The sequence below is a fragment of the Phoca vitulina genome, unplaced genomic scaffold (assembly GCF_004348235.1).
Source record: "Phoca vitulina isolate PV1807 unplaced genomic scaffold, GSC_HSeal_1.0 scaffold36, whole genome shotgun sequence".
Taxonomy (NCBI): Eukaryota; Metazoa; Chordata; class Mammalia; order Carnivora; family Phocidae; genus Phoca; species Phoca vitulina.
In genome coordinates, this window is record NW_022589739.1 from 13,893,871 (window position 1) to 13,907,107 (window position 13,237).

At 36.1% G+C, this 13,237-nt stretch overlaps 1 protein-coding gene across 2 annotated transcripts in view; it reads right to left on the reverse strand.

The window, feature by feature from the left end:
* Positions 1-13,237, reverse strand: part of RAB6A (RAB6A, member RAS oncogene family) — a 77,232-nt gene that overhangs the window by 13,720 nt on the left and 50,275 nt on the right. Inside the window, exons 4-6 of one of the 2 annotated variants that reach the window (XM_032426895.1) lie at positions 12,598-12,703; positions 10,481-10,592; positions 3,470-3,563 (exon numbers count right to left, since the gene is read on the reverse strand). In XM_032426895.1, the coding sequence (XP_032282786.1) occupies positions 3,470-3,563; positions 10,481-10,592; positions 12,598-12,703 (312 nt within the window). Of the gene's footprint in view, positions 1-3,469; positions 3,564-10,480; positions 10,593-12,428; positions 12,535-12,597; positions 12,704-13,237 lie in introns of both variants that reach the window. The other variant, XM_032426894.1, reaches the window with a different exon arrangement.

The window sequence follows — 13,237 nt, forward strand, 5'->3', positions numbered from 1 at the left end:
CCAGGCGCCCCGAGAATTAATAGTTGTCCGAACAATTATCAAACTGAATAGATTTGACATACTTGCTCAATTATCTCCATGGCTTAATAGGTCTTTTATACATAGTATAGCTTGCATGAGAAATCCCCTGAGATTCTTGCTAAAAATGTAGATTTTTAGGGTACTACCCTAGACTTAATGAATCAGTATCCAGAAGTTGTGCCCCAGGAACCTGTTATTTTATGTAAGCTTCTAGGTGACTATTATGCACATTAAAGTTTAAAATCATTAAGCAATTCTCTAATCCAAAGAGATTTTCCTGGGGACAATCTGCCATTCTAAAAACCTGTCAGGGCGCCTGGGTGGCTCAGTCGTTAAGCGTCTGCCTTCGGCTCAGGTCACGATCCCAGGGTCCTGGGATCAAGTCCCACATCAGGCTCCCTGCTCTGCGGGAAGCCTGCTTCTCCCTCTCCCACTCCCCCTGCTTGTGTTCCTGCTCTCACTATGTCTCTGTCAAAAAAAAATAAATAAAATCTTTAAAAAAAATAAAATAAAAACCTCTATGCTTTCTTACCTTTGTTTGGATATCAGGTACTCTATTCTCTACCAAAGAAAGGATGGAGGAAAAATACATTCCTAATCTCAACAGTAAGTAAGCTGTATGGGTTTCAAAAATATCTGTCTTAGAAAAAACTATTGTCACCAATTTCCCCCCCTACTGACAAAGTTTCCAATGGCATGATAAACATTAGATTTGCAAAGTAAGCACTGAACGCAAACCACACAAGCTGCGCATTGTCCAGAGTCAGGAATTGGACAGTGGTTATATTTGGTAGATTTGATTTAGATTTCATTTAGGAAAATTTGAATTTTTCCATATACCTAATAATATCAAGTGATATCAAAGGGAATAGTTTCTTTCTTTTTTTTTTTTTCCCTTAACGCTGGGGTGATTTGTAGTGCAACTAAAAGAAAAAACCTTTTCTTAACATTTCTAGTCATTTAAATAATTAATTTTTAAAATAATACCCTATTTGATTAGTTTTTAAACTCCTTTATAAAAACAAATTCAAGGAATAGACAATCCATAAAAAGTAGTGTGATGTATTTCTTAGCTAATATTTAAAATCAGTAAGTTTCCCACATGATAGAAATGTATTCCATTCCAGATTGATCACTGACAAAGGAGGAAGATTTTAACCTATTATTTAAATGTGTTTATTAACATAAGATTTAAATTCTTTTTCTGGTTTCATTCTCTCATTGATAGGGGGGAGAGGGAGTGTTTCCAGGATTTTTTTTTTTTTTTTTTTTTAGAGAGAGAGAGAGAGCATGAGCAAGGGGGAGGGGCAGAGGGAGAAGGAGAAACAGACTCCCTGCTCAGCAGGGAGCCGGATGTGGGACTCGAACCCAGGACCCTGGTATCATGACCATCTGGCATCAAGCTGAAGGCAGATGCTTAACCGACTGAACCACCCAGCGCCCTCAGGATTTTTGTCTTAACTAAATTATGTAAGATGACAAAGCAAAGGTCTATAAATATTGAAATAAAATTCTAATATACTATGGTACTCCCTACAAAATACAAAGTAATGGTTTTTGTGAGTTAAGAAAGAAGCTACAAAAAATTTAAAAGGCAGCTCTCTTCCAAAATTTTAAAACAGTAATTTTGATCATATTTATATTTAAAAGATAATAAAATCAAGTCCCAACAGAATCAGGAACTTTAGCAAAATCACATGTTCAGACATATCATCTAAATAAAGAAAAATAATAAAGTAGCAAATAGGTTTTGAATTCAGGGTAAGACTGTTTAGTAAAAGAATTCTCTCTTCATTATCACTGACTAGCTATATCTGTCTGTATGGGTCAAGCTTTTAGAAAAAATTATGTGCCTAGTGCTGAAAAGTTCTAAAATCAGATTGTGGTAATGGTTGCACAATGCTTTAAATTCACTTAAAAAACTCCTGAGTTGTACATTTAAAACAACTGAATTTTGTGGTATGGAAATTATGCTTCAATAAAGCTGTTAAAAAAAATTATATGTGTTTATAAAATAGCAAATGAATGACCAATCTCATTTTCTCAACATCCTGAGAGTTATCTTAACTTAGAAGCAATTAGATATCATGAAGATACTAGCTATCACTAGTGACCACTGTATGCTGATGATTTGAGACTTCCGAACCTATGAGACTACTCAGAGTCAGGCGTAGGGGGCCATAGCAATCCCTTTAGACATTAATCAAGACCAAAAGATGTCTCAGAGAAGGCTATACTTCGACATATAAGCAACTAGCTCATTCAATCCTTATCAAAATGTCATTATTGGTGAAAGCTAGATAAGCTACCCACTGCTTTGTCCTAGAACAGTGATAAATAATAGTAATTGTGCTAACTTCTATTACTCGTTTTTTAATTGTCCGTGGCTCCTATGAGTTCGTTTACTTATCATTTTCTAAATTCCACAGACATTGGTAGGTTCTGGGAATATATAATTTTGATGGGGGAAATATTTCCAACATAATGTGGTAAGTTCCAGGACAGTGGTTTCACAAGGGTCAGGGGTCTGAGAAAACACAGAAAAGTATCATTTATTGCTAAAAAAAAAATAGCCTGCAGGTATGGTATGGTAGAGAATGTCAAAAAAATTTCTTTGAAGAACTGACATCTAAACTGAAACTTGAAAGGATGAATAGGTATCAGTCAGGAAAGAAGAAACAGTATTCTAAGCAAAGAGAACAACAGCAGGAACAAAGATTTAGAGCCATGAAACAGTATACTGCAGGGAGGGAATTAGTGACAGTTCAAAATTACTTACATATATTTCAAGGCAAGGAAATATGGGAAAGAAAGTGAAAACAATATGAAGAATTTTTCATAAAGCTCAACTTACTCAGTTTAAATGATTTTATTTTAACTTTCTATTGATCATCTAGAAGTGAAAAAAATATTGGTTTGAAAATCCTATAAATCTGGGACCACTACTCCATATTTTAGAAAGTTTGATAATGTGAGATGTTCCCATATTTTCCTCTTTCCCCAAAACATTCCTGTTATAAACACTGTTAAAACAACAGCAGGTTATTGAGGATAAAGTAACCAGAATATACTTTCACAACTACAAGCAAAATACCATTTCCAACAGCAAATACTTGCTTTCTTTTGTCATTAAACTCTTAAAAAAATATAAAAAATTTTAAAAATTTACCTTAAAACAGTGCAGTAAGGATGCAGTGAGGACAGGTTAAGTTTACAACCTTGCAATCATAATGAAATAGTTGTCCTATGCACAATCTGAAGTTTGTCAAGCCTTTTCTCCTTTTCCAAAAACTATGCCACATTTGTATTTTTTCACTGTGTTGCTAGATCATGAGGCCTGCTGTTACCAACTAGAAGAAAATCTTACAGCAGAGAATACTCACACAATTATTTCATAATATCATTTTTTCAATTTGATAACCTCAACCCATACTCCAAGATCACTTACCTGTTTTACATTGTATCCTGCTTTTGCACTTGTTTCAATAAACATAACATTCAGCTCTTTGGCTTTCCTTTCTCCTTCCTCAATAGATACTTGTCTGTAAAAAAAAATTTTAAGATAAATTCTTCTTTTGGCAAGACTGATATTATAAAGACTACAAACAAGATTCTGAAAAGAACTTTTCTTGACAGGGGTGCTAGGTATACAGGTGAGACTAGTTTGAGAGCTCATCAAGCTGCAGTACATTTAAAATTTGTGCACTTCTGTGTGTATGTTATACCTAACTAAACAATTTTTTAAAAAGACATTTTTTAAATGATTTAATGATTTGCTTTTTTACTTGGCTGGGCTCATCCTGTAATTTTTTTTGTTTTTAAAAACTTAATAGCCTACTATTTTCTCTTCATATAAAATCATAAGAATTTAGCCTTATGATTAAAAACTTCATGTAAAATAATTTTTTATGACCAAACTGTTAAAAATATGTTTTTTTCAAATGTTATACTACAGTGGAAAATGCTGCTATAAACATCTTTTTGCATAATATTTTGTGCACTGTGGGTCATTTCTTTAGGATGGATTTTGTGTATTTCTGTAAGTAGAACAAGTAAGTCAAAAGACATGTATGTTGAAGTCTCGATACATTTTATAGGGCATTTGGTGATGCATTATAATTAGGAGTGTGTCTCAAATTGTAATACACTCTTCAAGTACAAGATAATGTCACTTATCTTGGTATTCCTAGTGCCTAGCTGACACATAGGTGTTTAATAAATATGGAAATATTCTAATTAAATGAATCTAAAATATCAGCTGACAAACCCTGCTTCCTACAACACAGAAAACCAAAGCAATACAAGAGAATTTCCACAAGCTCTCACAGCATCAATCCACTGATCTACATGTGTGTGCCCTTATATTCTACCTCTAGTCCTGCTACTATGGAGGAAACTGTCCTTATTCCACATTCTCTTATGTAACAATCCAATTGTTAATCTTTTGCTACATCTGTTTGTTTTATCCTCATTCTCTATGTATTTACACATGTATATACATTTTAAAAAACACATATTTGAGAATAAGTTGACAATTTGCAGACCTTTAGCCCTAAATATATCAACAGTGTGAATTTCTTTAAAATAATTCTGTCAGGGGCGCCTGGGTGGCTCAGTCATTAAGCATCTGCCTTCGGCTCAGGTCATGATCCCCGGGTCCTGGGATCCAGCCCCGCATCAGGCTCCCTGCTCAGCAGGAAGCCTGCTTCTCCCTCTCCCACTCCCTCTGCTTGTGTTCCCTCTCTTGTGGTATCTCTCTCTGTCAAAATAAATAAATAAAATCTTTAAAAAAAAAAATCCTGTCAGATGCCCTAAAATTTACTCCTTGGACCTCTATTTACAATTACTCCCTTGGTGATCCCATGCAGTCTTGTGGTTTTAAGTCCATCTACATGCTGATTATTCCCAAACTTATATATCTAGCCTGGACGGCTACTCTGAACTCCAGACTCCAATATCCAATTGCCTACCTGACATCTAATTAGATATTAGGATATCTAATATCAAGTCTAAATTTATTTGTTCATTTATTTGAGAGGGAGGAAGGGGGTGAGAGAGAGAATCTTAAGCAGGCTACACGCCCAGCTCAGAGCCCAAAGCAGGGCTCCGTCTCACAACCCTGAGATCATGACCTAAACCAAAATCAAGAGTGGATGCTTAACCAACTGAGCCACCCAGGCACCCCTAGCAATTCTAAATTTAAAATGACCAAAACCGAAGTCATGATATTCCATCCCAAACCATTCCTTTATGTAGTCTCTTCCTATCTCAGTTAACGACAATTACTCAGGCTAAGAATCTAGGTGTCATTTTGAATCCTCCTTCTCCCACAACTCCATATTCTGTCCATCACTATGTATTCTATCCACTGCATGAGTTTATCTTGACAATTCCATCTTCAAAATATATCTGAACTTGAAGGCGCCTGGGTGGCTCAGTTGTTAAGCGTCTGCCTGCTCAGCTCAGGTCATGATCTCAGGGTCCTGGGATCGAGCCCCACATCGGGCTCCCTGCTCAGCGGGAAGCCTGCTTCTCCCTCTCCCACTCCCCCTGCTTGTGTTCCTGATCTCGCTCTCTCTCTCTGTCAAATAAATAAATAAAATCTTTAAAAATAAATTAAAAAATATATATATATCTGAACTTGACCACTGATCACCACACAAGCTACCACTACCCTGGTCCAAGTCATCATCATTTCTTGCTTGGATTACAGTCTGGATTACCCTCCTCACTTCTACTCTTATGTATTTTCAACAGAGCAAACATTGATCTATGAAAAGTTACTCTTCTGCTTGAACCCTTCAATCTCATTCAGAGTCTTCATTTTGTCCCACTTGACCTAGCCTTTATCATTTTTTTTTTTTAAACCTCATCACCTCCTACACTTTTCATCATTCTCTTTACCAGCTATATAGGGCTCCATGCTGTTCTTCAAATAAACTAAGTATATTCCCAACTCAGGGATTTTGCATTTTCTGGGCCAGAAATTTGCAGGGGTGACTCCCTTCCTTCCTTAGCATGTGTACTCAAAAGACATCAGTCATCTTCTCAATGAAGTCTTCCATTCCCCCCCCCCTTTTTTTTTAAAGATTTTATTCATTTATTTGACAGAGACACAGCGAGAGAGGGAACACAAGCAGGGGCAGTGGGAGAGGGAGAAGCAGGCTTCCCGCAGAGCAGGGAGCCCGATGTGGGACTCGATCCCAGGACCCTGGGACCATGACCTGAGCCGAAGGCAGACGCTTAACGACTGAGCCACCCAGGGGCCCCTGAAGTCTTCCATTCCTATCCCACCTAATATTTCAAACTCACACTTGACATTTCAAATTTCTTTTTCCTGCTTTTTTACTCTTAGCATGTATCATTATCGAACATACTATGTATTTCTTAAATTATTATTATTACTTTTTTACTTATTTACTGCCTGGTTCATTCTCTGAAATAAAAGTTCCTTGAAGACTTGTCTTTTTTTGTTCACTATTCTATCCTAGAGTAGCATCCTCTGAAACATAAGTGATAATAAATACTTCTGAATGAATATTATGAGTGAATGATTATCCTACATATAAATGATTCCAGACAGAAATTCTTCCTAGTTTTAGAACTAGTAGTCACCCTAATAAAATGGTTGAAGATTAGCTACAGCAATGGTCCCAACTATGGTTTTATTTTTGTCAGAATCACCTAGGAAGACTTATTAAAATATAAATTCAAGGGCCCCACACTAAACTAATTGAATTACAGCATCTAGAGGTAGGATATAAAACCCTAAAATTTTTAAAGTTGACAATGATCCTTCACAGCCAGAATCTTAAAAGAGGGTCTAATAAACTATTGACCAATTGATTCTCAGGTTTGGAACATTTGGGAATCACTGGCTACAGAGAATAGAAAGTACTGCACATTGAGGTGCTTATATTGAAACACTGGAACAGATATACTCTGGTATTTCCTCCAAGTTTTTACCAAAAATATGTAATTCTCAATGTGATAAAGACATTTAACTTTGAATCATTTTTATTAAAACTTTTTCTCCCAGGGGTGCCTGGGTGGCTCAGTTGTTAAGCGTCTGCCTTCGGCTTAGGTCCTGGGATCGAGCCCAGCATCAGGCTCCCTGCTCCGCAAGAAGCCTGCTTCTCCCTCTCCCACTCCTCTGCTTGTGTTCCCTCTCTGTGTCTCTCTCTGTCAAATAAATAAATAAAATCTTTTTTTAAAAAAATTTTAAAACCTTTTCTCCTGATTACAAAAGTAATTTTTTAGAAGACCAATCATTAACATTAAAGTCGTCCATAATCCCACTCCCTTCCCAAAGATGTATAGTGACAGTTAAGTTCCATGTATGCTTAATGCAGATTTGTTCTAAGCAAAAGAATATATATATCTCAACCACCTTTAATTTTTTTTTTAACAGAAAGGATATCATGCTACGCATACTGATCAAGTGAATTTTTTTAAGCTTCATGTGTTAGACATCAATAAATTTCTCTCATTTTTTTTTAGTAGCTATAAGTATTTCATTTATAAAATGCTACTGCTCCTGATGGACATTTAGATTGATTTTTTTTTTAGTATTACAAATAATGTTGCAATAAACATTCTTATATGTTCATTTTTTCACATTTCTGCAGGTGTATCTGTGGAATAAATTACTGGAGGTAGGTTTGAGTCAATGAATATTTCATTCATTCATTCATTCGAGAGAGAGAGAGAAAGGGAGGGAGAACATGAGAGAGAAAGCATGACCAGTGAGGAGGACAAAGGGAGAGAGAGAAGCAGGCTCCCCGCTGAGCAGGGAGCCCGACATGGGGCTCCATCCCAGGACCCTGGGATCACGACCTGAGCCGAAGGCAGACACCCAACCGACTGAGCCACCCAGGTGCCCTGAGTCAATGAATATTTTAAATTCTTATACTGTTGAACTGTTTCATCCCCAAATTATACTAGTTACAGGGTGCCTGGGTGGCTCAGTCAGTTAAGCCTCTCCACCCCCTTCCGCTTGCGCTCTCTTTCTCTCAAATACATAAATAAAATCTTTCTAAAAAATTATATTTGTTACATTTTCAGTATATGAGTTTCTTTTTAAATTTTCTTTTATTATGTTATGTTAGTCACCATACATTACTTCATTAGTTTTTGATGTAGTGTTCCATGATTCATTGTTCGTGTAACACCCAGTGCTCCATTCAATACATGCTCTCCTTAACACCCATCACTGGGCTAACCCATCCCCCCACCCCCCTCCCCTCTAGAACCCTCAGTTTGTTTCTCAGAGTCCATAGTCTCTCATGGTTCCTCTCCCCCTCCGATTTCCCCCCCTTCATTTTTCCCTTCCTACTATCTTCTTTTTTTCTTTTTTTACATATAATGTATTATTTGTTTCAGAGGTACAGGTCTGTGATTCATCAGTCTTACACAATTCATAGTGCCCACCATAGCAGATACCCTCCCCAATGTCCATCACCCAGCCACCCCCCACCACTCCAGCAACCCTCAGTTTGTTTCCTGAGATTAAGAGTCTCTTATTGTTTGTCTCCCTCTCTGGTTTCGTCTTGTTTCATTTTTCCCTCCCTTCCCCTATGATCCTCTGTCTTGTTTCTCAAATTCCTCTATCAGTAAGATCATATGATACTTGTCTTTCTCTGATTGACTTATTTCACTTAGCATAATACCCTCTAGTTCCATCCATGTCATTGCAAATGGCAAGATTTTGTGTTTTTTGATGGCTGCATAATATTCCATTGTAGTTCTTATTTAGATTCTTGACAATACTGTGCATTATCAATCTTCTGAATAATGGCTGATCTAATTGGTGAATATGATCTTTATATTTATATATTCAGACTTAAACCAATGTTTCTCTTTATGGCTTTAGGATTTCATGTCATGCTTATAAAAGGCCACCCACCTACTACCAAAAATTTTTTCTTCTAATGCTTATTTAACAAACCTTTAAATCTTTTACTCATTTTAAAATTAAAGGGTGATAGTCTGGCAAAACTTGCTGAGAAACACAGTAATTCCAAACCAATGGACAAATATTACCTTGAAGAAAAAAAATCACTTTATGTATAATTGAGGTAAGTTTCTAGCATTTATGTACTCAACTGAAATTTGACACAATAAAAGAACAGATGCTATATGCAACCTTTTAGATAACTCTGGCTATTATAACAGAAAGCAATTCAGATATACAATTTTCCTATTTAAAAATGAAAGTACTAGGGACTCTCTACTAGAAGAATATATACCTACATGATCTATAAATTCTTTTTTTCTTTTTAACAGATTTTATTTATTTATTAGAGAGAGAGAGAAAGCACAAGCAGCGGGAGTGGCAGGCAGAGGGAGAAGCAGGCTCCTCGCTGAGCAAGGAGCCTGATGCAGGACTCGATGCGGGACTTGATCCCAGGACCCTGGGATCATGACCTGAGCCGAAGGCAGACGCTTAACCGACTGAGCCACCCAGGCGTCCCATGATCTACAAATTCTGAGTGGAGATATATAAAATAGTGAAAACTCATGATGCCAACTGATGTCCAAACAAGTATTTTCATAAAGGAAAGATGATCATACTCTGAGTTTACTTTTAAATCAAGACAGACTTTTTTGTCATTCTACTGCCAATTCCAAATGAGGTACCATGGGAAGAAATGGGCTTAACATTTCCACAAGCCTTTGAACATATTGGATTTCTTTGCAACATTTTAATTAATAGTACAAGTTCAATACCTGAATTTCAATATCCATCTCATGAATAAACAAACAGCAAATAGTAAAAGCTTCTACTATTAAGTAAAATGGTCAAGACTATTTAAAGCAGAAAGAATATCCAGTAGATTACTTAGGATGCTGAAGGCAGATATTCAAGCCATGGGTTCTACAGTGAATGTTAATAATTTTGTATCCTGTGACTTGAATATGGCTTTGCTCATTTGACTAAGGTACCACAATCAAGCTATTCAGTTCAACTACACAGACTGGTTCAACCATACAATTTAAAAAAAGGAAAGAAAAACTACACCACTGAATTACAATGAATATTTATAAGAAGACTACCAAAAGAGTGTGCATTTAATCATTATGAATAATTTTTAAGGATAGGATTTGTTCTTAAAACATTTTGTTCTTTAACAGAATAGTGCCCATGTTTATGAGGCCTAAAAAATGCAAAATAGTTACCAGCTTCATGTATAAACAATCTTCTTTTCCCCCATGTGTAAACAATTTTGCACAAAAGCTATTTACACATGGGCTTACACAAAACAAAAAAACTCATTTTCCTTTAAGGACTGAGTTTAATGTTTACATTTATATTTCAGGTTCTCACACTAAAGAAAAGGGGAGTATAAACTTAAGAATTAAACATGTTTCCTTTCAAAACAATTCTTCAGTAATAAAAATAACAGGCTGCTTAACGAAGATATCAAATATTTGATACATATACAAAATCACTCTATACCTTTTGTCAGCAAGATCTGTTTTATTTCCTACTAGCATGATGATAACATCACTTCCTCTTTCTGTTCTGACATCATCAATCCATTTTGTAGTTTGCTGGAATGAGTTAACATCTGGTATAGGAGGGTGGACAGAGAGATTAGTGTTACTGCAAAGCTTCCCCAAGTGATAAACCAAACAACAACAACAACAACAACAACAAAAAACAAATCCTGGAAGTTGGGGAGGGGGTGGCACATTAGGATCCACTTTTAATGTGCCTGCAACATGACTCCATTTTATCTGAGTACAACTGTCAGTGATATAAACAAATCAAAAGAATAAAGTACTCAAGGTTCCTTTTATAGTAGTTTAAAATTTTTGGACATGACCAAATGAGTGCAACGTACCATATGTAACTGGGGGGGGGGACACCTTTTTAAAATGCAAGGACAGCTATGACAGATAATATGGTGTCACATTGCCACAATGTTTTTTTTTGATTACTTACACATACCCAGCATAACAAAGAAAGCATCTCCAAAAGTAGGTCAGCCAGTAAATCCCAACACATCCAGAAAATTTATAAAGCCTTTACATAGCTTTCAACACCACTTTGTTTGCATTGCTTGTTCAGTTTGTGATCACTTTAACTTGAAGTTCATTAGTTTAATGCACCAGAATCACTTGTAACAAAATCCATCTTTCCTAGCACTGCATTCTAAGTAGAATGCTTCAGTATTTTTTACAGCAGCTCCAGAAAACAGTATACTAATGTTTTAACCACATGTGCACAATTTTTAAAGAAAAATACACGAGGTTTCACTTGATTTGGTTAAAGTAAGCACAAACATTTTAAAGCTGCAAAACTTGTCAATGCACAATAATGAACATACACATTTTTTAAACAAGTAGCAACCCAAAGTAAAGCTTTAAGAAAAGAAAGACTGCATATAGCACCTAACCCACCCCCCAAAAAAAGGTCTCTGAATGCAAACTTATAATTCTGCCATAGCAATTATTAAGTAGATATGACTTCTGGTTGAGCACATATGCAAAAATGTACAGTAAGAATATCACTAGCTCAAACCAATAGTTTATGTAAGATTCTCTTTAAAGTAAGTTTAAGATGTAACATTATTCTGGTTTTCCTACAAATTATGGACCACTACATGGAATGATGGCTTAATACTGTCTAATGTATATATAATAAACCAATTTACAAAGACAATTTTAATCAGAGAGCATTTCCCTGTCAGTCACCATATTCTGTGGAAAATTTACAGGCACTTAAAATGCCAAAGACCTTATTTAGTCTTTAGGGAAAAGAAAAAGGAAGATCATTACTTGTTTCAATCTCCTATTTAAAATTTCTTCTTGGAGAGAAATGAAAGTAATTTGTTAGCAACAAAGTCAGTCAGTCACAGAATCCAGATGTGATTCAAATGAAAACGATTAATAGAAAACTGCACATTATATGTTTTCTCTGCCTTCCTCTATAGAGAGAGGATGGCTGGAAGTGGAAAGCAGAGAAAAGTTGGCTAGTGGAAGCTTTTAATAGCCTCAACAGAAAGCCTTGGAGGTTTTGAAAATTTTGGCAAGAGGCTTAAATGCAGATTATTTTATTTTAGAGAAATCTGAGATCAAGTTAAATGAAAAAGGAGACATTCTTCCAACCATAATTACGGTGTGACTTAGGGATAACAGGATACTAAGAAAGCCTTGGAGAGGATCCATAATTAGATCTGAAGGAAAATTTCCAGGGCAAAAAAAATCTGGCACAGTGGAAATAAAGCATGTTGGTACAAACACCAAAGCAAATATTTCTGACCTAACTGGTATATGATAAGGTTTACTATGACAAAACTCATTTTTACATGCTAGTATAGAAAACAAGCACAAGACAAGAACATGCATGCAGCTAAGCTAAAGGTTGAAAGATTAGAAATGCGTAATTCCCCCCCACTCACTTGTGATATCATAAACAACAACTGCCACAGTGGAGTCACGAATGTAGCTAGGAATCAAGCTCCTGAACCGCTCTTGACCTGCTGTGTCCCATAATTGCAATCGTACCTAACAAAATCAGTCAAACAAGCAAGAAAAATAAGAAAGGTCAACCCGTTGCAAAATACCTACTTGTGATATCGTAAACTACTACGGCTGCAGCAGAATCACGGATGTAACTGGGAATGAGGCTACGGAAACGTTCCTGACCCGCAGTATCCCAAAGCTGCAGCCTGATCTGTGGGATGGGAAAAAATAAATAAAAAAAAAAAAACCAAACTCATACTAAAAAGAAAAAAGAAATAATGTTTTTAAAAGGGGGAAGGTGGGAAGAAGGTAAAAAGTAGACTCATGCAAAAGGTTGCAGGGATGTGAGGATTGAAAATAATACAAAATTCCTTTCCTTTTTTAAAAGGGAGTATATAAAAAATTTGCTTGCTCTGAAGGTATGTGACTTAAATATGGCAATGTGAAAGATTTCATAGAATCAGAAATACAGCTTTTTTTTACTCCCTATAACATCTCTTTGGATCTTATGCCTTCCGGATAGCAAAAAGTAGACTGTGTTGATGTTCAAATAGTGAGCATAAAAGGGAAAAATGAAGGTAAATGCCAATGCGCAGCCCCGGCTATCAGAGTAAAGGAATGAATGCTTCTCTGAAAACCTCTCTGAAGCTAGAATTCGTCTCTTTTTTATTGGATCCAGAACACTGTGAAATTGGGTCTCTGACTACTGTGCGTATGTTTCTCCTACACGTTTCTTCCCAGAACA